The sequence below is a fragment of the Anomalospiza imberbis genome, chromosome 6 (genome assembly GCF_031753505.1).
Source record: "Anomalospiza imberbis isolate Cuckoo-Finch-1a 21T00152 chromosome 6, ASM3175350v1, whole genome shotgun sequence".
In the NCBI taxonomy this organism is placed as follows: Eukaryota; Metazoa; Chordata; class Aves; order Passeriformes; family Viduidae; genus Anomalospiza; species Anomalospiza imberbis.
The window spans coordinates 21945144-21970393 of record NC_089686.1 but is presented as its reverse complement, the minus strand read 5'-3'; the positions used below and the strand labels follow the sequence as shown (position 1 = coordinate 21970393).

At 50.7% G+C, this 25250-nt stretch overlaps 1 protein-coding gene across 3 annotated transcripts; it reads right to left on the bottom strand.

Annotated features, from left to right (window-relative positions):
• Positions 1-4589: 4589 nt before the first annotated feature.
• On the bottom strand, positions 4590-24024 carry ISM2 (isthmin 2). Of its 3 annotated transcripts, none has more exons than XM_068192737.1 (6): positions 23753-24023; positions 10850-11110; positions 9969-10341; positions 9027-9167; positions 8446-8517; positions 4590-8018 (listed from the first exon to the last, which is right to left on the bottom strand). In XM_068192737.1, the coding sequence occupies exons 1-6, from the start codon at positions 23891-23893 to the stop codon at positions 7501-7503; spliced, it is 1506 nt and encodes a 501-aa protein (XP_068048838.1). In that variant the 5' UTR covers positions 23894-24023; the 3' UTR covers positions 4590-7500. The 3 variants fall into 3 exon arrangements, with proteins under 3 accessions (XP_068048838.1, XP_068048837.1, XP_068048839.1); XM_068192736.1 differs by having other exon boundaries at positions 8446-8523; positions 23753-24022; XM_068192738.1 differs by lacking the exon at positions 9027-9167 and having other exon boundaries at positions 8446-8523; positions 23753-24024.
• Between the last annotated feature and the right edge of the window lie 1226 nt (positions 24025-25250).

Sequence of the window (25250 nt, the reverse complement as noted above, 5' to 3'; positions counted from 1 at the left end):
TGGCCCTGCCGCTGAGTAAAGTGGGGTGACAGGTGATGAGGAAGGCCATGGAGCAGCACCACTTTCAGTCCCTCACTGCTTTGTGCATGTCTTGTGCTGCAGGGGATTCTCTTACATGTACATACTTCTATTGCTAAATAAACCTAACTTAAAAAAACACTGTGGAATTCGTGTCCTCAGATTGGCTTGAGTTCAAAGGGTTGAGTGATAGGCTGAGGGAGGGATCTGTCTAGAAAAACACCGATCAATGAGGATTGCTGATGCCAATATGATTTATTCCTCACTTCTGGGGGAGAGCATGAGCTTGATGCAGTTTTTAGTCTGAGCAGCTGCTCATTTTCCCTCTGCTTTTGATCTGCCGGTAGTAAATGTTTCAAGCTCTTCCCATTTTTGAAGGGATCTATGATCCTGTTCAAGCTGTTCCTCTCCTTTGCATATCCCCTTCAATACAGTCATTTCTTACACTTCCAGTACTCTGCTCTACAAGCACGGCAATCATGCAAACCAGCGCTAGGGAAACTCACCTAGGAGTTTATAGCTCAATGGTTCTAGAAGGCTGTGGGGCCCAGGGCCAGCTACCTCCAAGAGCTTCAGGCCAAAGCAAACTTTTTTCAGAAATAAATCCCACCTCCATTTAGAGTCTAGAGGGTGCAGTACTTCTTGCTCATCATACTCCAGCTATTGCTTTAACTGGTGAGGAAGAAAAAAAATGCTTGCTCTCACCTGTTAATACATTAGTTCCCAGAGCTGTCTTCAAGAGTAATAAACTTGTTTATAGGAGGGGTGAAAATCTGACTGAGCAGAAGTGTCAACCTGCTTAACCTCAAGGGTGACAGAAGTGCTTGGTTTTCTTTTTGAGGCATGAGTTTCTCTTGTATACTTTGTTTTTTCCTAGTGTTTTCTGCAGAGTTCCTCTAGTAAACTAGAGGAGAGTAATGTTACAGGGTGAAATTTACTGGTTTGGGGATTTTCCTTGGTTTTTTTTTTTTTATTTTTTTAAAATCTGAATTGTATGTGGATACTGTTCCCTTCAATAGAGGAGACAGGAAAAAAACTTTAGTGGCTGTTTTAAAAATCCCTGAATGTAGTTGTTGGAGTCTCCTTTTAAACTATAAAGAGTATTCAGTCTGTTTTCACTACTTCAAAGTGCTGAAGTATAAAAAAATCATGATAAAGTGTGTACAGACAGACATCAAGAATGCAGCATGAACAAAATTCTGTAGTGTGTACTCATCCCTGAGCTGACCTGTGAGAACAAAGGAAGTTGTACAAAGAGGCAGCTGTAGAGCTTCTCTGTGCCATGCAGGGTTCTCTTCCCTAAAGCAGTGTCTGGCTGGGAAAATGGATGCAGGTATTTTGCCAGGATTTTTATGCACAAATACTGTATGCAGCTGGTATTCTGCAGGGGGGCAGGTAACATGATGGAAAACACTGATCTCACTGTACAGCCTGTATGCTTGGTTTTCTGGTTGGGAAATCCTGGACAGCAATGTGGGAAACCTTAAACAGCAGGGCTAGCAGGTAAGTTCACAGCCAAAAATTTGGTAAAAGAAGAGCAAAATTATTTAAAAACTGAAAAAAATGAGCTTGTTCTAAGTCAGCCTGAGACAAAGGTGACAGCTGAGTTGCGATGTCTTTGCTGTGCTTCGGCAGCACTGCCGCGGTAGCAGTGCTCGCCGGCTGCAGGCTCTGCTGCCACAGCTGGGCCAGGGGAGCAGAAGGCAGGCTCTGCTAATCACCTGCTGCTGGAAGGTTAGGAAGTGGGACAGGAAGGCAACTGAAGTGGAATTTTAATTGCCTTCCTTTCATCACGAGCAGGGTTTACTTCAGGCATCCTGCTGCTACTCTAATAGGGCACGCTTTGGCCTCGGCCAGCAACCCACATGCATGGGGCTCATGGACTCAGGGCTTTGCTCGGAGGCCATTTGAGGGCTCTTCCAGCAAAACTGACTACCCTGAGTTATGCTGGTGCTTCCCCAGCTGGCTCCCTGCCCCACAGGCTGGAAATCACCATCCCCACAGCAGCAGAACAGGCTGTGTAATGTAGCCATGCCTTGGCTGCCGTTCACATGAGAATCTATTGGACTAACCCAGCAGTGAAGAAAAGCTTGTGCTAAAAGGCCCAGCTGTGCACTCAGGCAGAGTGTGCCAGGCTGTGCCAGCTCTAATGGGGCACAGCAATGGTAATTAAGGCCTTACACCACTTTAGACATTTACTTGGTGAAGGAGATCTGAGCCTTAAGTCATGTTAGAGAAGGTCACTGCACTACATCTGCCTACTGCCAGCAGTCACACACTCCTGCAGCTACAGCTGACCTCCAGTGCAGCTACACGATGCTAATGAGAAACCCCAGACCTCTGCTTTATTTGGAAGTATTGGAAAACAGTCACAGTTTAGTAGTCCTTCAGCTATTTGGGGAAGGAAGGGATGTATAAAGTTAGGGAAAAAAGCAAGGTTCAGTATACTCTGGCCCAAAAGCTCTTTAAGAATCTGACACAGGATAAGAGGGGAAGTCCTGTCAATTAAAGAAAACAAAGGTTAAAAAACCAGAAAACAAGTGTTTTTTTCACAATGATGGAAGTCAGAGGTGGATCCTCACTGACCATGCTGTTATGAGGCACATAGAGATGAGTAAGAAGCAACCATCAAACAATAAACCAAAAGGGGTCTTTGAATTTTTTAAGACTGTAGGCAATGCTCTGTATAATACTTTTAATAGTACATAAGGGAAGGCCTAATAAACCTGTAATGTACAGGTATATTAGGTACAGGTACAGTACATTTTGGTATAGAAGATAATATGTTTGGTAACTTAAAAACAAAACAAAAAAATTACCTTACCACTGGTGCTGTAAAAGACAAGTTCAGGAGACAAGTTTAGAATCAAAAATTATCTTGACAAAGTGGAAAAGTGAGGTCAGCAGGACTACAGCTGAAAACCTGCAGTGTGCTGGGGTTTGTTTTTTTGTTTTTTCTAGTTTTCTGCTCCAGAGGTGTGCCACCAGCTCAGAAGACTAATGTGGCCACACAGTGAAGTGTGTCCCTTCACAGGCCAGAACAGGGGTGTCTGAAAGGTTTGTTTCTTCTCTAGAACTACAGTTTTAACTCATGATCCACAGACCACAACCACACCTTGCTCTTTCCTAGGTTAATACCAGGCATTGCAGTTCAGGCCTGCTGCACAGGCTTTGGCTAAACTCTCCTGGCATTATCATTCTCTTTTCTCCTTCCAGAGATCCTTCTGGGCCCAGCTGGGCTTTTTGTGTGCTTTCTACAACTGGATTCTTGGAGCTGGAGCCCTGAAAAAAAAAATCAGGTAATGGGATCTCCATGCTGTAAACATGTTCCTACAAAATCTCATGTTCATCCCTGAGAGATGGGCTTTCCTCACCCCTGTGCCCCAGCAAACTCTGGGTACGGCTCCTTCTGTGTGCAGACAAACACCACTGCACGCTGGATGCCAGGAGACTGGTCCAGCTCAGCTCCAGTCCAGGCTGGCAGACTGAGACAACTCAACAGCAACCAGTCAGGAAGTTTTGTGCTCAAAGCAGCAGGCAAATTGCAGTTTAAGACTGTCATGGACTGTATGATTTCAGGTGACATCTCCAGGTCTTCAGCACCTGCAGAATTAGGGCAGGAATTCTTCCTGCTTCCATCTGTGTGATTTCTATATCCCAGGAGTTTCACAGCAGGGGCCATCATCCAGCACAGCAAGGACCTTGTTGCAGAGGATAAAAGCACATTAGGCATGTTATAAACATAGCAGTAACTGCTGACTGCCCCTCCAGGGAAGGAGTGATTTTCTCTGAGCAGAGTGGAGCTCATCCTGCTACCCCCTGGCTTGGGCTTCATGCAACAATGTTTTGGATGTCGCAGAAGGCCAGCAGGAAGCCCCTAGCATCCTTCACTGAGAGACGTCACCTGCTCCCCCCAGGCAGGGGCCGGCAATGGTGCCAGGCAGCTGTGAAGCAGTCTCATGCTAGAGCAGCAGATTAACCCTTGACAGATGTGCAGCCAGTACAAAGCAAAAGGAGCAACAGAGGAGAGGAAACAGCTGGAAACAGCAAGAGCTTGGAAGTGTTTATGATTTACACACTAAATTAACAGCAAAAAGAAGTTGTGATCCCTGGAAAGCTTTGCAAATCCCCCTGCTATAATTAGCTGTTGGCTCTGGAGGTGGTTTGCCAAAAGAGTTTTTTAGCTGGGATGATGCTGGGGTTTTTTCCCCCTGCTGTGGTGTGCTCGACCATCAGCCAGTACCCAGCTCTGGCCAGGCCGACCATGGAATAAAGCCCAAGGTCAGGGCTGGAGCACAGGAAATGCATTTGCTTCTCAGCACTGACCTTCAGGGTCTTCTTGTAGGAGGCTTCCTTCCCTGAAAGAAGAACTTCACATATCCCATGGGATCCAGATAGTCTTTCTTACCTGTGACTTGCAGCCAGACAACTTCAAATGCAAATGTTAAGGTAAGGAAGCAAAGCCACCAGGGCCCCAGCTGGGGCTGGGAACCCAAGACATACAGCGTTAAACATAGTATCATCCCTCTCAACCAAAATAAATAGCAACACATGCTTCAGTCACAACTGAATGACATCAGCATGACATATAAATATATAAAGTGCTTTATTGCAGCATCAGGTTAAAGAATTCTTCTCTGTGAAATTTTGTAGGAATAAAAGACATTTTATATATATTATATATATAAAAAACCAATAAACTTAAGGAGTGAAAGCTTAGAGATTCATTACTTAAATAGCAGTGGGCTGGACAGAATCTTTGACAGGATATAAAAATAAACACTTGATTAATGTCTGCTTTTCTCATGATGCTCTGCAAAGCCTCACGGTGCGTAAGGTGCTTGTATGAGGAACAGAGGTGCTTGTTTCTCATGCTCCAGTTTGTGCCTGTATTGTCCAAAGCAGAGAGACAGCAAAGCAGAACAGCTACTTGGCTCTCAACTAGCTTTTGTGGGGACATCAGGGAACGGGAGAGTATCAATGCAATAAATTTTTTTACTTGCCCTTGGACAGGAACTCCAGTTCTTACAGGAATTACACTTTTTTTTTTCTGGGGGTTAGACTGGTTGACATAGCCAGAATAAAGAGGAGAGTAAAAATCCTGGGTAACACTCTTACTGTAAGAGCACTTCCTTAGAGAGCAGCCAGTTTAACAAACAAATTGGCTGAGCTTTTGCAAGTCTTCTTCAAGAAAGATTGTTTGTAGGAGTCCTGCTTCCATGCGTGGGTCCAATACTGAACACTGGGCATGTTCAATAGGAGGTTGTTTTAAAGAAGTCTGCACTGATGGTAAATAAACTCCACTGAGAATTTGATCATGTTAATGATGGCATATGGTATGGGAGTAGAAATATGCTCTGCTGAATGACTGCAGCTCACAAGCTCATCCTTCCATGGCTTCAGATGCTCAATTCATTTGCTTCCATGTCTCTTGCTGAGGCTCCCTGGCTCCCAGAACCAAGCCACCAGATCACTGTCACCCCCTCTTGACTACCTCTATATGACCTACCTCTTTGCCAGAAACTAGCGAGTGAATGACCATCTGGGCTAGAGAACATGCAGTGATCATGAAAATGTTCCAAGGTCTAGGTCTCCATCCATGCTTATTTGGTTCTCTTCCTTCTCACCATTTACAGAACACTGGTCATCTCAGACTGCATGTCAGTTGGGAAATGGATGTCTGCCTGTATTTTGATAGAACCCATAACCACAGTCTAGGGATACAAGGGTGTAATAATAGTTGAGTAAGAATAATTCAGAAATACCTTCATTAATACTTTTGTTTTACCAGCTATGAAGTCTTAGGTATGGATGACCAGGGATGCAATATTCTATCAGTAACCAAGGCAAATGGATCAACATACATACAACAGATAAAAAGACACCCCCAGAAAGACTCTCCAAGGAGCTTTCAGAATATTCACTGAAGCTGGAGAAAGCTCCTGTAAAAACTACAGACAGTACAGGATGGTCAACTAAGGACCATTGCAACCAGCTTTTTGGTTCAACAGTGCCCTGCAGAAGTACATGGAGTAGCTAGCAGCCTTGCATGAAACTTCTAGAGTAGAAATGACTCCATTGTTCTTTATGTGTGCTTCACTTTTATTTCCCCTGATGCATAAAATTTCTTAAATAAAAGCTCTAAATTTTCTGTCGGTTCAGCAACTGAATGTCCAGGGACAAAGGTGCTCAGCCTAGTTTCTCTGCAGAAAAGCTTCCAAAATATGCTGGGAGACACTGCCATGGACCTGTGAAAAGCTGAATAAAACCCAGGCAAGATCAAAGTGCCAACAGAGAGCATCACAATCCCTGATCTGTGGACACCAGGTATTGACATTATTAGCACGTGTGTCTTCCTCCTCTGGAGCCACATGTGGGAGCCTGGCCTGGAAGCGAGCCTGATGGGTCCATGGCTTGGTTTGTCTGAGCTGCCTCCAGGTGGGGACTTGGGCAGACACAGAATGGAGCAGCTGGGGACATGGGCAGACTCAGCATGGAGCAGGGCCTAGCTTGGCTCAGTGCTTTTTGCTCCTCACCAGCAATGGCATGAGCAGCAGCCGAGGTGCCTCCTGCCCCTGGCAGGGCTGTGAGTGGGAAACACAGGACTTTCTTTTGGGCTGTGTCACAGGTGCTCCTGAGACCCTCTGGGGACTGCCAAGGGGCCAAGGTCTGGTAGAGGGCTAGTGCTGTGACTTGTACAGATGCTACCACCCTGTTTCCCCAAGCACCAAGGCAGAGTGGCTGAGATGCACACAAGGTGGTGTGTCCCCATGCTGACCTCCTCTGAGGTCCACCTATGTGTAGCTTTGGCAGCCAAAACCCTGGTGGCTATGCAATCTTGCCAAGGAAGCCCAGGCAGCCAGTCTCCTTCTGCCCCACAGCCCACTCCCCCAGACCCACAGACCCATAAGCCTTTCCCGGCTCCTTCCCAGCTGTGCATGCACAAGCCCAAGGATGGGGGGCCCTGCTCTGTATGCGTGGCTGGAACAGCTCTGCACTCTCTAGGAAGACCTAACCCCAGTTTCAGACATAAACCAGCGTGTGCCAGGGAAGGTGTACAGACAAGAGCAGGCAGCCCTGCCTGCGACAGCTCCTCACATGTGGTGTGAAGCCAGCAGGAGCTGAGCCCACTTCACCCTGTGCTCAGCTTTCAGGCTGCGTTGAAAGGTCATAGAGAATAAAAGCAGACAGGAGCAGCCCCTTGTTCCCTTTATACCTCCCAGCCCCTGCTGCTCTCCACATGCCAGGCCGGGAGCCCTGGACTGCAGGGCTGCCCTGGGTGGCACGGCAGGGACTTCACCACAATAACCTCCAGCACCCTCAGAAATCGGAGGAGACACTCCTCTGAGGGGATGAGATGGACAGTGCATCCTCCCGTTTTGCCTGGCACCACTGAAGAGCCCATGAGCAGGGTCAGGGCTGGCCAGGCTGCGCAGGGATGCAAGCCAGTGGTGGTCGTGGCACCTTTGAGAGTGCCTGTGGCTAGTACTCCTTGGCCTCCTGCAGCTGGGACAGGTACTCCTCCTCGGTGGGGTTGTCAGCACAGCGTTGCCCATTGTTGGGGGGCCGGACGGCGTGATACCGGCTCCAGTCACCCTTGCAAAGGATCCAGGGCAGCATGTCCACCTTGTAGTGCAGCTCCGGAGAGAACTCGGTGCTGATGAGGTTGGGGACACCAGCCCCCTTGCCGCGGGTGATGAGGCGGGTGTGCTCGTCATAGCAGCAGTGCTGGGCAGCCAGGGTGGTGCTGTCAAGGGACAGCATGGAGCGCAGGCAGAAGCGTGCCGTTGGCTTGTAGATGTCCAGGCGCTCCTTGGGTCCGCTGGCATCCCGCCATCGGAAGCTCTTGCCCTGCTGCTCATCCCGCAGGTTGACGGCACTGTAGACGGCCTCCAGCGGGTAGGAGCAGGGGCAGCTGGGCAGGTCCGTCAGCACCTTGCTCAGGTACTTGGTGAGGAAGTCGCTCTTGCAGTTCAGCCACTTCTCACAGCTGTCCACCTCTGGGGGAGGGTACCAAAAGGGTGAGGGCACGCACACTCTGCACCCCACTTTACCCAGCGGCCATTTGCCTGAAGCCATGCCAACACCACCAGTGGAGCCTGCAACCACCAGGCAGGAGCAGCCCGGCTCTTGGGAGGAGAGCCAGGCTCCACCCCCAAGGCAGTGACAGAGGGAAGGGGTTTTGTGCTGGGGCCAGGCTGGCAACATTCCCTCATGAGAGAGGGCAGGACTGTGTTGTACCAGGGCTGTGGGGACAACTGGGTTTGGCAGCGTGACCACTGCACATGGCCATGGTCTGGGTGACTTAGGTCTGGACAGCAGACACAGGATCCCTTGGCTGAACCCTGAACCCTCCCCACCAGCCAGCTACGACCCTCCCAAGGTCTCTCACTGAAGCCCCAGTGCAAAGCAGAGGCAGAGGCTGACCTGAGTTGAACAGCTCTGTGGTGTTGTCACTTTTGAAAGGTGTCTCCTCTGTGGGGAAGACCATCTCTCCTTCTGATCCTTGAGACAGAAAAAAAACCCAAAACAAAGAGCCCAGCTGAACACTGGAGGAAAGGTGGTTTTTTCCCTCTGTATATGTACACCAGACACCACCTATCTCCCAGCCCTTCTCCTGCCACTTCTTTGGTAGCATGCCCGGTGTTTGGAAGGAAGGGCCAGCAGCAAGACTGGCCCAACAGAAGCTGTTAGTTATGAAAATCACAGCATACAGAGCTGGCTCTCAATATGCCTCAGGAGAGGATTTAAAGCTCCCAATGTGAGAGAGGTGCAAGAAGTCACACACCAAACTTAATGCCAGCTCTACCACCCCTGGGCCCCACACAACCGCCTCGGGAGCCATGAAGCCAAATCATAGCTTCTTTGTGAAAACAAAGCCCCATGGTCATTAGCCCTGATCACATTAAACATAACTAAGCATGAGCAATGCCCAGCCTGCAGCAGTGGGGGATGAGCCCGCACCAAAGTCAGACAGCACCCAAGGACTGTTCTGGCCAGGGGCTCACCAGGACAGTGTGTCAGATCGCAGGTCCTCGACTCTGTTGCTGTGCATGCATAGCCACAGGATCGGGTCCTCTTCTGGTTGCCACTGCCACAGGTGATGCTGCAAGGGGACCATGGGCTCCACTCCTCCTCATCTTCATAGTCTGTGCACGGCAGGGAAGAGGAAAAGAGTGATGGACCTCAGCAAAGCTTTAGCTGGAGGGGACACAGCAGCCACCTGGGACCTCCCTCAGCTCTGCCTCCGTCCCTGAACAGGAACAGTGCTGCCTGGGGCACATAGAGGTGCCCAGCCACACAATGCCAAGGACCAACTCCATCTTCACTGCCAACCCCAGGGAAGCAGCCCTGAACAAAGGCTCTCATTCTCACAGCTTTGCTCCAGTCATACCAACCCAAACAGGTATCACTGCCCACCCCCACATGACCTAGCACACTGGCCATGATGCTGAACATCATGTATTAGCAAAGGCTGTCTGGTTTTGGGGTCATGGCCAGGAAGCTGCAGGCGGGAGCTGCTGTGGTGCCCTGGCCCATCTGCCCACTGAGAATCTGTCATCTAGCTCTCTGCAGCTCCTCTCCTGGGGGGAACCCAGGCCTGTGGAAAAGGCTTCTGGCACTGATGTCACTACAGGGACCTGAGTCAATGGCAGCAGCACTTGTCATTAAACATTTATACTGTATGACTCGTCCGAACATGCCTTTGCTAGAGCCCATGCTCCAGTGTGATCACATGCAAGGACAATTCCTGCTGGGACACTGGTATGACTGACTGCTGGCAGCCCCAGCTGAGTGTGCTGGCCTTGCTCCTTGGCATGCCTGCTTATTTTGTATGCAGGAGCTGAGCACTAGTGTGCTGTGATCCCTGGTGGAGGGCTGCAGGCCAGGCAGGACAAGGGAGGGCATTGCTGGTCTGCAGGGCAGCTGCACATGCCAAGAGAACTCACCGTAATTATATTTTTCCTTAAAGATCCAGTTTTTCTGCCCAGGCCATCGCTGGTCCCAGTTACCACCTACTCCACTAAGCATAGACTCCTCCTCCTCATATTCTGTTGGGAAATCCTCCTCTTCATCATCATCCTCTTCTTCCTCCCTGTCCTCTACATCCAGGTTGTCATCCTCTTCTTCCTCTTCCTCCTCCTCTTCATCTTCATCCTCCTCCTCCCCCTCAGCAGGGTCACTGTATTCCCAGAAGAGGGGCCAGAAGAGGTCCTTGTGAGACAACCACTCAGAGGATGTCAGAGACCAGTCATTGCTTGTCTCCTTCAACAAGTCCATCTCCATCTCAGCCTGAGGATCATCCACCACTTCAATGGTCACCTGGGGGGCAGATATGAGGTGAGGCAAGGCAGTGAGGTGGGGCACAGCCCTTGGACAGACCTACCAGACCATGCACTGGCTCCCAGCCCAAGAGGCCACAGGCACTGAGGGCTGTAGGACCATATGAGGAGCACAAATGGTATCTCCTCATCCAGAGGGACTGAGCAGGGACAGAGTGGGAAGCACAGGGTGGCTGGTGGTCACCCACAGGGGCCAACACCACCCTCAGAAATTGAGAGGTCCCCCATGTAAGGATGGTTTACTCCTGTTCTGTGAAGAGGGGGTGCGGGGGGGCAGGGGAAAGACTGTGAGCAAATTCCTCAGTCGGGGAGCTTCTCCATGCCAGCTATCTGTAGCTGGTAGTCACCAAGAAAACAGATGACAGCGGCCACACAGACCCTGCTCATGAGATCATTTCTCTTAAGGAACCAAATGAGGCTGGAGAGCACCACTTACCCCACAGCCCTCACCCACTTCCCCCCTTGGCCCTCCCAGCCCCACTCCCCACCTGGATGTTGGGGTTCTGGGCACTCAGGTCCACATTGGCCAGTCCCGGCAAGTTCTGCAGGTCCAGCATGAAGGGCAGGCTCTCCTCCTGGCCAGCACCACTGGGCTGGGGCAGTGCTGGGCTCCTGGCAGCCTGCTGAGCCACCCCTCTGCGCCTGTGCCGCCGCGGGCCAGCATGCCCACTCCGCCTCAGCCCCCGTGCCTTGCCCGATGGTGGCAGCTCCTCGTCCCCTGCTGAACGGGGGTTGGATGATGCTGACACCTGGCGAGGGAAGAGTCAGAGAGAACATCTCCTGATGGCGGTGGTGCAGGGGCAGGGAGCAAACCACTACCCAGCAAAGACAGGTCTGGTCTCCTGCCCTAAACAGTTCCTCCCCCCCATCTTACTGCAGCATCAGGATAGCAATTAACATGTTAATCAATCAAGTTAATACCAAGTGCCCTGTGCTGTGCCAGTGCTCAGTTCTGCTGCACCTGAACCTACAGGTCTATTCAGACTGGTACTTCCCAACCCCATGACCACCCTCCCTGCACCCCTCTGCTGTCCTATTGCCCATCTTATCTGGCTTTCCACTTCTCACTCTCCCTTTTTAGCTATTTCTCAGTCCCTGGAAATGGGTTAACAGCAAGGGCTGCTTCTGGTCACAGAGCTACCACAAGTCATGTTTAATACTTTCATATATTTATATAAAAAGTTTACAACCAGGGCTTTATGACAAAGGGGAAAACCTCACCCAAATACATTGTTCTGTGGTATTGGTATTAAGGCAGATGACTTCAAGCTGCACAGGTTTAATTGAAATTTCTGATGGTGCCCAAAGGCCACCACAAAGATGCAAAGAAACTGCTGGCAGATATAACCCAGCTACCTTTAGCTCTTTGGGAAAGGGAAGATGCCCAGCCAAACAAGTGAACAAAACTCACTTGCGAGTGCTGCCAATGGCTCTAAGTGCTGCTGCTACTCCCGGGGCACATGGCTAGCCCTCCAGTCCCAGGAGGAGCAGGGGTAGCAGACAGGGAGCCTTGCCCGAGAGGCAGCACCAGCCATCCGGGGAGGCGGCCGGCAAATGCTGCCAAATGACTGCGCTTGCCCCGAGTTCCCGCGTTCCTCGTCCCGCACCCGGTGCGCACTGGCACGAAAGAGCGTGACTCCAGGGGCCAGCAGGCTCCAGTGTGCCCAGGAAACCCGAGATGGGAACAACTGGCAAAGCCCCCCTGAGGCACGGGCGTCCTTGGGAAGGTCTGCAGGGCCCCGCAGCTCAAGGCTGAGAGCAGAGGTTCCCGAACTCCCAGCATCTCCGCCAGTGTCTGCCTTTTTCTGGCTGCCCAGCTGAAACCCCCTTTTGTTCCCAAGCTCTCACCCTTCGCGTCAGCCCAGTTGAGAGCCGTGGGATTAACGAAGAGCATGGAGTGCCCCCTCCCCACAGCGCCGGGCGGGGGGGGGACGCAGAGAGGCATTTCTACCTGCAATTAGAGCCAGATGGTTTGGGGAAGGACTCCCCTCCCTTTCATCCTGATCACTGGAGCACTTCAAAGGCAGCTGGAGCCTAGCCAGACTCTCATGAGCGCACACAGCCCGTCCCCAGCCCTGTCCCTGTACATCAAAGCCCGCGATCCCTCCATCCCCGGGGGAGGGAAAAGAGCAGCAGGGACGCTGCTGGTCCCTTGGCTGCTGCCCAGGGCAGGCTGAACGCAGGGAAGGGCCGGTGACAGACTTCACCAGATGGGCCTGGAGGAGAGAGGGCTGCAGAGAGGACAGAACCTGTGCTGCCCGGAGAGAGCATTTGGGGCTTGCCCCTCTCCCTGGCCTGGAGGACTCCTGGGGCACTGCGGGTAGCAAACCTGAGCAGAAAGACACCCCTGCATACACCTTCCCATCCCAGTTCCCTCTGTCCCCATCCAGACCATAATGGTTTTGGGAAGAATGCATGGGAATGATGCCTGGCTCTGCCTCAGCCTATTTCCCAGTGCCTTAACCCCTTGATAGGTCTCCTGTCATGTCCCAGGAGTCCTTGACAAGAAGTAAGGAGCCCAGGCGGAACAAAAACAGCAAAGGGGGCTGAGCAGGCAAACACAGCCATGTCCCAGTGCTGGCTGCACAACACTGCCTGCTGGTGCTGGGTTTGCTGCCAGCTGCACATGCCCAACACAACCCCTGCACAAGAGAATGGCAACAGCCCTGAAAGGCTGGCGTTCCTGCCTAATTTGCAAAGAGCTTATTGGGCTGGGTAAGCTCATGTCACACACAACCCAAATTTAATACACATGGAAAGCGAGGTCTCCTCTAGCAACAAGATCTGAGCTCACCCAAGGACACCAGAGGAAGCAAGCCAGGAACAGACTCAAAGTCTCCAAATTTACACTCAGTGCCTAATTCAGATTTTACGCCCAAACAAGCTCAAGAAATTCAGAGTACTGTTCCCACAGGGAAAATGTAAAACTGCTCCAGGGGAACTGGCTGCAAAAGTGTTGCAGGGCAAACAGAACTCCCTCAACTCCCAGATACTCTGGAGGCATAAGCATAACAGGGGTGACCACCCTGGATGGCCAAGAGCCCTTCAGCATTGGTCACTAAAATGTACCACCCAACGCTTCCCTCCTGTTGGCATCTGCATCACTCTGAAGCTTTGCTGGGTTAAAATCTGTCCCTGCATCAGATGTCCCTCCCATCTAAGGCTCAGTGCCCTGCCCTAGACAATCAATCAATGGATTTAACAAGCTCTTAGAAGGCCCAGTGCTCCCTCCAGGTCAGAGCATCCATGGCATCAGATGTGTCTTCTCCAAGTCATAAAGGGTCCCCTGACAGCCACAGAAGCAGCTGCCCTTGAGGTTTGCACTCCTGCTGCATGACACCCATCCTCTCCTCTGCACTGTCCAAGGAGCAGCTGGATAAAGCCATCAAGGGTGGAGGTCAGCCACTGCATTGGGCTAAGGGAAGAGAAGACTTTACTTATGCAGAGGGAACACTCTATTCCTCTGCTCTCTGTGGAGCACAGGAGAAAGCCTGAAAACTATTGGAGATCTGGTCATCAGCAGCTCCCTTCTCCTTCCACCACCATGGAAGGAAGAGTGCAGTGCTGGGAAGCCATCAGTGTCTTCCAGCTGAGTTCCAACCTTCTCCTGCAACCAGCCAGCACCAAGCAAAGGAAAAAGCTGAACAAGGAATTGCCACAGCTATTCCTGTTTACACTTAGCATATCCTACCTGGCTGGGAATAAGGGTTCCCAGGGCAGGAATCTGAGAGAAACTCTGGGGCAGCACTCAGGAAAAAGCATGGACTTTCCATTTGTGAAGATCATGTGTTGACTGAAGGCTGTAAGCAGGATCATAACTGCCTACATACAAGCCCAGGAGCCCATCCCACATAGTCCAGGCTGTCCCATGTGTAGGGCTGACTACTGAAACATCTTGAGGCACAAGCTTAGAAGAGACGTTTGGAAGGGGAAATAACTCATTAACAATTCACTCCAGTGTCACGCCTACTTTGTACATAACTCGGGCAACAAGGTGTGTGGAAAAGGCCACACATCATTGCTCTGGAGACCAAAAGCTGACATTTTTCCATTTCTAGTCCATACACCTCTATAAGAATTGCTCAAAAATCTGGAGATGATGAAGAGAGCAGCCACAAAAACATTTCAAGGGATGGAAAGACTTTTCCAGTGAAAGACTCGTACAATTCAATTTGTTTCTCATGCTGAAAAAAGAAAGCAATTACTCAGTTTTCCAGTTCTTTAAGGCAGTAATCCATCAGGCACCAGAGACTATAATCCAGAACAGAAACACATAATAGGAAGCAATGTGCCCAAGTCAAAGCCAAACAAATTTAACTGAGGAATAAGGATCATGCTTTTAATGCCATAGGTAATTAACCACAGGAACAATTAAAAAGAAAAGTGACAATTTTTCTTGTGGAGACTGCCAAACCCACATCACTGGGCTCAACCCATGAGTACTGCAACTGCATTAGGGAAGAAATTCAAGGCTCTAGTAATTTCTTCTGCTCTTAAAATTTGTGATTTTGCTAGAAATGTCTGTAAGGCTTTGAACGAAATCTGGGTTAAGGAAGCAAATGACCAATGTTCATGTGCTGCAGTTCTTACCATTACAGACATGACATTTCAGATCCTACAGCAGTTTAAAACCTGAAAACATTATCAGACTAGTTCCTGTGCTGTACTGCACTTTGGCAACCAGGGACACCACCACACTGCCACTTACACAACCACAGGTACTTGTCCCTGCAGCACGCTCCTCAGCATCTCTGTCGGAGTTGTAAGCTGCCAGAGCACCCAACAGCAGTGCTCTTTGAAACTACATACACTGCTGAGCAGAGCTGCCCCTCATCATGGGGTTAAACCAATCCATGCACATTTGAGAGAACTCTCCTGGCAGTGAAGCACTGCTAGAACTTGTGCATCAGCAGCCAGTTCAGCAAGCAAGTCACCAGCACAGGACAAGCTCAGAGGATGCAGCTTCTACCCACACCTATCCCAGGCCAATTATCGAGCACATAAACTCATTCAACTTGAACCAAAGAAACCTGTGCACACGGCAGTCAGATCAGAGGCAACATTCAGGCTGTGCTTTGGGCTTGTTAACACTGCAGTGAAGAAAATGACGTATTTGCTAAAGGCCAGTATCACACTGAGCTATAATTATAAGGAATGGGGGCTTTTGTTGCTTAATCATTACTGCTTGTGTTAGGTTTCCTTTGAACAGTTTTACCACGCTGTATTGAAACAAGAAACCACCAGAAGAACTATTGATCTTTTCCTGAATAGACCTTCCTTCTCTTTCCCCCAAGCTTTCCAACATTATTTTAAAATCTGTCTGTTGCAAACTTGCCCACTTATGAATTAGTCAAGTACTTTTTTTTTAAACCATAAAACTTTTCTTTTTATATTTACCTAAATGAGCTGCAAGGATCTGGAGAAAGTATTAAAAAAAATTATCTTTGGACTGAAACTGGGTAGGAACAACTCCAGAGTAGGATTTTACTACAAAGCCATACTATTAAGCTATGGAAGTAGAGAAGGCTGGTTGGTTGCATTAGAAGGAAGCCCAGCATGTCTGGGGTTAGCTCTGGGGCTGCAGTTTGAAGAAAGGCTCATGACAATTTTTGCTGGTGGGATGGGGAGAAAGGGAGGTTTTTCTAGTGCTAACAGGTAACACTGTTGTCTCTTTAAAATAAAGTAAGGTTGAACAGCAGGGTGATCACCAGGAACAAATGCAGTGTGCCATGATGCCTCCCTCCCATAGAACATGCTTTCTCCTCTATGAGGCACTGCCCAAATAAAGGGTTTTTTTAGCCCAGCCAGCTGAAACCACCATGGCCTCCTGAGGGCTGTAGTTTGATCTTCCTGGCTCATAACCTGTCCACCAGCACAAAACCTGTCTACTGGCAGGCTTTCAGCCAGATGGAGAATCCATGGGACACACATTAGGCAAGTGACCTCTGCCACCCATCAGCTCATCACCCACTTAAGGGATTTCCCAGAGCTGTGACAGAGCACAGCATCTTCAGAGGTGTCAAGAGCTGGGTGAGTACCTACCAGATAACAGGGAAGGCAAACATGCCACTCAGTTCCTGTTAGACCTTCTGAGCCACAATCCCAGCCATCAGATCCAACACATTTAGACTTACAGGCAGGTGGCTTAGCAGGAGCTGTCACTCAGGATTTTGACATGTGAGCTCTGGAAGATCTGCCAGAGGTAATTTCAAGAAGTTAACACCTCTAGTTGCCTCCCTCTTCTTGTGCTCTGGGTAACACTCCTGCCCGCAAAGGGGCTGTGGCACAGGTGAAGAGCAGAAATGAGATTTCCCAAATGCTGTACTATCCCATCCACCTCAGGATCAACTTACATGGGTGCTGTGGGGGGGGATATTGGTTTGTTTGTTTGGTTTTGTTGGTTTGTTCTTTTCTTTTAATAAAGACTCCCTTTAGGTTGTAGGAGAGTTCTACAAGTGCTCATGGAACAGACAAGGCACTTGGTTATCATGCTTACGTGGGCAGATCCTGTTTATGACAGAGCAGCAGGAGCCAGAAGCAAACTGTGGGCTGTGCAGATAATTATTACGCCCTCATGATTATAATTTTCATTCAGTTATCAAAATACTTCAGATCATATGGTATCACTTTCTTTTCTAACTAGCTTCATTCCAACTGTCTTGGGCAGAGAGCTGCAGGAGGCAGCATCAAAGGCTTACTCGTGTTTCACATTTATTTTCATGTCTCACAGTTGCAACAACTGTAATCTCAGAACTCTTTCCAAGGTCGGTGACTCAGTTGCCCCTGAGGCAGAGCCAGCCCTGGAGCAGAAGACACCACAGCACGGAGAAGCAGCAGCACGCAGCACCATGAGGAGCAAGGACACAGCATAGCTGACTTTGTGCAAGACCAAAAATGAGGAGGTTGTCCAGGCTACTGAGAATGCTTCTCACCATGTATCCCACTGGCACAACCCAGCTCCTCTCACCAGTCAGCTCTCCTGTGGGTGTGCTCATGAGTAACCTGCCCATGGCATCCTCACTCCCCTGATCACTTGTGACACAAGGAGGAAAAGCAGCAGCCTTGTAGCCTTTCACGTCACCATGCCAAGCTGCTGACGACCTCACGCAGATCATGATTGTCTCACTGGCAGATGTTTCTCTACCATAAACGTCTTCTCCCTGTTCAACACTGAGACAAATTGCTTTGTCTGCAAGGCTCCCATTTTGCAAAGAAAATTACATGCTCCTCAGGTAGCCTGTGGCCAGGCCAGGCATATGTGTGGGTCTCCCATGTCATTCCTGGAGAAGGGTCTCAAGAAGGTTCACCACAGCTCAGTTCCTTCTCCCCACCTGCCCTGAAGGGGGAACTGGTCTGCTTTCTACACAGATGAACCACACAGGCACACATCCACATCCTCTGGTGCTCTCTGGCAAATGCTCCTGCTAGGGCACATGGTTTCTGCAAACGTAGTTGAGCACTAATACAAATAAGCTCCCAATGCATCAGAGGGAGTAGCTGCTAACTTGTTCCAGTTCTAAACCCCATGCGCTTCAGTAACCATTAACTTGTTCCAGCTAATGAGCTGCATTTGCTAGTCTGCACACTGTAACTCTCCCACTGCTCCAGCTTCTGCTTCCTTGCTTCCTTGCCTGCCACAGCCCAGGCAGAACTGCAAGAGGAAGAAAACCCCAAATATCGCAAAGCAGGTGTAGAAACGGACAGGACCCGATCAACACCAGCGTCCCCCTGCCGGCTAGCAGAGGTGGGGAGGGAATCACAGGCAGGAGGGAGTGCATTTTGTTCCCTTTGAAGCTGTATCCTTGCCCTGGAGACTAAACCAACCTGAACCCCAAGAGGCATTGGTGCCCTTCATGCCAAGGGCCACCTAGGACTCAGAGGCATGCAGGTCACAGTATTTTTGGTGTCTTCATCTCATAAGCACTGAGATGAAAGTACATCTCAAACAGCTTCTCAGACAAGCCCCCAGAGTCCCTACACAGAATGAACATGAAGAAACTGAATTACTTGGAAGCAACACCATGCAGGCTGACTTTTATAGCTAGCCACATAAAAGCATCAGGCTGTCCAATGAAGGTTCCTTGAAAAAACATTCTACCAAAACAAACAAACAAAAAATAGTCCTTACACTGCATTTTTGCAAGCTTCTTTCTGAAACAAATCCGATCTAACACTGAAATATGCTGCAATCTCTTCCTTGCTCCAGTATATTATACAAAACCTGAGCCTCTGGCTGATAACATTTGCTTTGAAGGAACTGGACAGCACAGGTACACCTTGCTGGCCTGTCTGCAGCTCAGACTGTCCTCAGGCTTCCCTAAGGGAAGTATCAGACTTCTTGTTTTGAGGATTATTCTGAGAGGAAGAGTACTTACTTCTATTGTGGAACAGTTTTCACTCCCTACCCCTAAAACACTGACAAGAGGAAAGCAGGAATTACTCTCCAGCACACTCCCTCTATCACCCCACTGGGAAGAACCATGGCTGGAGGCAGGATGAGTCCCCCAGTTTGACTGTCTTTGAGGAAAGAGTCTGCACGAGTTGGACAATTTTGGGAACCTAGAGAGAGTGCAGGGCAATACCCTGTGGGGCGATTGATGCCTACTCTCTTCCCCTTACATGTGCCTTTTACAGGAACCCCTTTGATTGTAACAATGGGAACGCAGCAGACCTATTTGTGCAGTGAAAATGGAAGAAGCCCCCTTGTTGGGCAGCTTCCCTACACCCGGCTCTCCTTTGTTTCTGCTGCTGTCTCAGCCCCAGGGCGGGAGGGTTTTCAACTGTGTTGACTAAGATAATTTGGCACTTCTCAAAAGGGAATTTGCTACAAAGGGCGAAGTACCTCCCTGCGCACAAAGAGCCCCTTTCAGAGCGGAAGGATGCTTCAGTGAACGTTTTGTACCCACAAATCCGACCTCCGCCAAGGACAAAGCCAGGGACAAGAACGCTTAATTGCTGAAGAAATGAAAAGGTAAAAAGCACATCCTCAGGCAAAATGACTCTGCTACTGACACAGCCCGCAGCGGCGGCGGAGATCTGGCTGTGCAGGCAGCCAGCACCGAGCCAGCTGCCCGCTCGTACCGCGGCTGGGCTCTCCCGAGGAGGCGGCAGCCCGGCAGGGTGCTCCCGCAGGGCACACACGGGTGACACAAGCTGGACATCCACAGCAGGGCGAGACGCCTGGGGAAACGAGATGCTCTTCTTGGCCAGAGCCCTAGAGGAGTCAAGACGGAGCAAGAGCTGGGCGGGAGGCATAGGGCAGGCCCCCGCAGACCTCTGTGCCTGTGCAGCCCATCACCCCAATGGTCTCCCCAAACCAATGCGTCTAGGCTACATTAGGGCTCCCAAATGACAGGGCTATCCCGACTTACAGCCTCCTGGCAAACTCCACTCAAGCCCAGTTGAGATTTCTTTCCCTTTAACACTTTCTTAATCTAGAACAGCCACACCACATCACCTTGGAGCTCCTTCACTTTCTGCTGGTATCTCTGGCCAGGCATCACATCTCTGCTATACATTTAATTCTTAAACGATTTTTAATCAGGTGTAGACCTTCAGTTTTACAAGTAGCTTCCCATCGCTTTTCTCACTGCCTGGTTTAACCAGTAAATAATGTGTAGTGTTGTTACTTGTTTCCTTATTTCTCAGGGGCCAGGAGCCAGTCATATCAGGTGCTGCGCAAACCCACTGATTTGCAGCCAACTCAGCCTTTGTGCTATGCTTGATATTGCTTTTGTTGCCTTCCATTATCTGTTATCACAGATGCTAGGTTTGCTTTGCTCACAGCCTCAGACCAGGGGAAATCCAACAGCAAGTTCCAGCCTGGATCTGCCCCCTGTCCCAGCCCTGCAGTAACATTTGGGGAGTTTGCTGACGTTGCTCTTGGGCTCTTCTCTCAAGAGTGGTTTCCTCCTGCAAAAGAGCACTCACCAAGCCCACCAGAGCTGGACTGGATGGCCTGGACCCTCCACAAAACACTGTCGGCTTGCTCTGCCTCACCCTGGCAGTGCCGGGATGCTCTAACACGCCCATCACCATTCCCGGTTATTCCTATGCACAGCTATTGAAACTCTTGTGTCAGTTCACACAGATTTAATCACTCTGAACATTTACATTTGTAGCATGTCAGTTCTGTGGCTGTTTTCTGTTTACCAGAAGAGCACTGTAACTGATTGGTATCAGCTGGAAAGAATCCAAACATCTATAAACAATGTTCAGGGCCAATATTTTGAAATCCAGTGAGTTTATCAAAACATATTTTTTGTTTATACCTCTTGACTTCATAAATAAATAAACAATTAAGTGATGTGATGAGCTGTACCTTGTCTCCACAAGGGACACAAGCTTTTCCAAATATTGAGTTACCCAAATCTGAAGAGCCACTTAACAGTTGGTGCTCCATCCTGCCACATTTCTGCCCACATCAAAGTACGACACATCCAACCTGCAAAAGTGCTTCTTAAACCCCTGCTGTACACCTGTCTACTGTTTCTGAACCCACCTGCCCTCCCAAATATCACCAACAAACGTCCAAAAGAGCAGGTATCTTCTCTTGTTAGAGTCAAGTCACAGTTTGGAAGGAAAACTGCCTTTCAACTTTTCCATCCTACCTTTTCAACTTCTAGTCAAATAGACTGAAGAAATAACAAAATATTCTCACTGCATCTGTTGTTTATGCTGAGCACAGTATAATTTGGGCAAAGCTTTGCTGACCTGTGTCATTGCTAAGATCATGTAAACACAAGTACTTGCTCCTTTGGTAATGGCTGGAAATACTGGATCCTGACTGAGGTACAGGACTTTGGACATACTCATAAAAATAAGACGCAAAAATAAAGCATGTGTGCCCTACATCCTTCCTACAACAGTAAGAACACTTTCTATCTCAAAAAAATTACTGAAAAAGTTATTTGTTTGATTTTTCTAAACTATTTTAGTATAGAAGTGCAACTCTAAGGCTCAGCACAGATTACAAAAAATCCCATTCAATTCTAAACCAAGGAAAAATGTTTGCTTTAAACAAAGTTATTAAATTTTAAAAAGTCCAAGTTATGTAATTGTTTAATGGTTTTGATTGTCTATCTGCTCTGCTCTGTCATTTCTATTTTTCTCCTCTGAGCCCCCTTCATTCTACCCACATCTGTAGGGCATTACCCATAGTGTAACCAATACTCCAGCTGTGGCTGCCCTGCTGCCATAGAGACAGGACGTATCAGTGCTGCAACAGGAACCATCTGTATGTATGACCCAAAATCACTCTGGATTTTTTTTAACCACCATGCTGCTGTGCTTGTGCTCTCTGCTTTAGTTCAAACAGCTGGGCATGAATACTTTGTCCCCTGCATGCACCAGAAACAGAGGATTTCATTGCAAAACACAGCCAGGAGACACATGCCAATACCTACTGCTTCCTCCCTGCCATGAGAACTGTGCCCCAGTACTCTGAGGGATGCAGGGTGCACCAACAGACTGCCAGAGGAATCCATTCTTCAACTTCCTCCTTGCTCCTAACCTCCACCCTCAAACCTTTGCCTATACCCTTCCTGCATGTTTGTATTTCTGCGAGAAGCAAAGGTCCCGGGGACAGAGGCCGCGCTGTGTAAGTGCCGTGTGTGATCTTTGGCTGGCCACACAACGCTGCTCATTCACAGCCATTCACAAACCGCGACTCACAGCAGCTCACAGATCTCCCATGTATTTTAGATGTCAGATAAAAAGGAGCCTGAGACTTCACTGCAGGGTTTTGTAGCGAAAGCATGCACAACTTCCTAACAGACATCTTGTACCTATCCTTGGTCGCTGCCACAGAGCTGCAATACCTTCCTGGATTTCAAGTGTAAATCCCTATTCCTTCTGCAGCTGGAGTCTGAGGTCACTCTGCCTGACATTTGTCTGACAATTGAAGCAGCATCTACGTCTATAGTTTCAGTAGCAAAGTGCAGCACTAACATGATATTACCAGCAGTACAGCACCTCATCCCCAGCAGTTCTCTTTGCATCCTGCTCAGTCCACACTCCACTCAAAACCATCACCAGGCTTGACTAGTGGTACTTGGCTGGATGCAGCCTGTGCCCTCTCTTGCCCCTTGGCCAAGCATTCATGTGGCAGATTCCCTCCTCACACTTGTGCCCTGGATTTCATGCTGGAAGGGAGTTTAGTGCACCCAACAGGAGCTGCCAGCATGACTCCTCCACAGATCAGACCCCGTTTTGGCATTAACTTGCAATACGGTATATTCCCATCACTTTGCACCTCCTCTCCCAGTCTGACTGACACTGGAGATCAAATCTGCTTTCCATACTGCTGCGTATCGCCAGCGAGGACTGAGCACTCTTACCATCCTGCTCAAAATCCTCCTATTGTCACTTTTCTCAATCATTCCTTTCACCTACTTTTAGCAGCAGCATTCTTTCAAAAAGTACTTTTTAAACACAGCTCTGCTGCCTGAATAACTTTTCCTCCAGGAAACAATTTCAAGATGGAAAACAGCTTCTTTTAACCATCCAATAGTCTTCCTTACTACCCGCTCTCCCCGCGGTTTCCTTCCCATTCCATTCCTGTCATCCTCATCAGGTCCCACCAGCTGGTTCCCGGTCTGACCAGTCTCTCATTGCCTACTGAAGCTCCCCCTTCCACAATCCGCGCTCGGCACTCAGCGCGGGCCAGGATCCGGCACTCAGAGGATCGAGAGGCGCAGTGCCGGGACATCCCCTCCTCCCGGCCGAGGGGCTCCCAAGGCCGCCTGTCCCGGGGGACACTGCGAGGGGGCAGGTTGCCGGGATGGGAAGGGAGCATGGCCGCTCCGGAACATGCCCCAGGAGCGTTTCGGCGGGGAGGGGAGGAGAGATGGTAACTGAAATCTATAGTGTCTTAGGTTTCTGGTGGAGGAGATTTGGCATTCCTGGCAGGGCACCAGTTGCTAATTTGACTGCAGCCGGACCCATCTCTCCCACCTGGGATGCTTGCCGCCGGAGGCAACGAATCTTCCCGGGCACTGGGTCGCGGCACTCGGCCCCGAACTCAGGAAGCCTAAAGCATCCCCTTTCCTTCAGCCTCTGTGCAGTGCGAAGAACTGAGGCTTCCCAAGAATCCCGCAGGATGGGCTCTGCCCCTCAGCGAGCGAGGAAACAGCCGAAAAGAGCGGGGAGGGCCTGCTTCTCTCCGCTGCTGCTTCTCTCCCCGGAGCTCTGGGCGGCCGAGCGGGACACGTGTTGGATGCTGCTCCCGTCCGAGGTGCACAACTGCCTCCAAGGGAGGGAGCCCCAGTGACCGCCAAGGTGCCCGGCTGTCCCCTTCAGCTTTCCCGGGCACGGGAGGGGGTGCAAAGGCTGAGGAAGAGCTCGCCCTAGCACCCTCCCGGCTCTCCGTACTTCCCCAAAGATCGCCCTACCTCCGCCAGCTTGGAGTTCCTCTCCTTCGGGGTATTGCTGCGCTGTTTTCCCCTCACGGGTAGCCCTCTCACCGCAGCCAAGAAAGTTGTCAGGAAGACGAATCCGAGGATGAGCACGACTTTCCCTCTAATCAGAGGCATCTCTCCCTTCCTCTCTTCCCACCTCGCACGTCCAGGGCAGGCGGTCTGGCAGCACGCCCGCCTTTAATGCTCCAAATCCTGTCCTCCGAGAGGAGCAGTAAAAACGTAAAAAAAAAAAAAAAAAAAAAAAAAAAAAAAAAAAAAAAAAAAAAAAAAAAAAAAAATTATATATATATATATATATACCACCGGAGCCGGGAAGTGCGGTGTCCCTGCGGGCAGGGGCCGGGGGGCCCGGGCCACTCAGCTCCCTCTGATCGCTCTTGCAGTTTGCCGAGCACCCTCCGCTGTCGCGGCTCCCCGGGTCGCCTGCCGGTACTGATGCTGAAGGATAACTCTGAAAAGCTTCACAAATGTCTGCGGGGAGGGAGGGAGGGAGAGAGCTTCGGCTCCCCACCCCACTTCCTAATCCTTTCGGCAATCCGATTTCTTTTCCTCCTCTTCTCCTCCCCTCTCCGAGTCACTCCCCGGTGCTGCCGCAGCTCTGCAGGCGACGCCGGGCACCGGAGGGCGGACGGGAGGCCGCTCGGCGGGGAGAGGCTCCTGCTCGCATAAAGCGCGATCCAGCCCCTCCCGGGCGACCGCCGCGGCTGCCTGCCCCGGGCACGGCCCCGCCGCGCCCCTGGCCCGCTCGGAAGCTGCCGGCGCTGCCAGACCTCCCCCCTCTCCCTCCGGCCGCTGCCCCCTCCGGGGCGCCACCGCCCGCTCCGCTCCTCCCCTCCCGGCAGCTGCATGGCCGGGGCGGCGGCCGCCCCTCCACCCGGCGGTGCCCGCGGGGCGCTGCCCCTGCGGCGGGGCCCGCCCGGCCCGGGGCTCTTTGTTCCGCGCCTCGGCGGCGCCAGCCTCGCACAAGCCCCGCGGCACCGGGCGCTTCCCGCCGGGGCAGCCCCGCCGCCGCAGCGCCCTCCCGGCGGGGCGGGGCGGCCGCGGGCCCCGGCGGCTCCGGCCCGGCCGCACGAGGCGGGGAGGATGGAGGCGCCCGGGACGGAGGGGCGGGAGCGGGGACGCGGCCGGGCAGGGGGCTCAGAGCCTCCCGCCGCGCCCCCGGGGAAAAGAGCTTGCAAAAGCTGCCCCTTTTCCCCCTTCTCCGAGCGCCAGGGCTGGGGCCGCTCTACGGGAATGGGGGACGGAGCCCCGGCTCTGGAGCCGGTCCCCAGCGGGCAGAAACGGGGCTCTGTGCTCCTCGGTGAAAGCTCCGGCTGTTCCCGAATTGCGGGAGAAAGTTTCTACCACTCAAAAGAAGTCTTTATTTCATGATCTGTTGTCTTCTGCACCGGCAGCATCTTACCCAGCCCTCAAAGCCTGTTGGAAGCATGGAGTGGCTGTTTACTTGGGGTGTAGAGAGTATCTTTTCCAT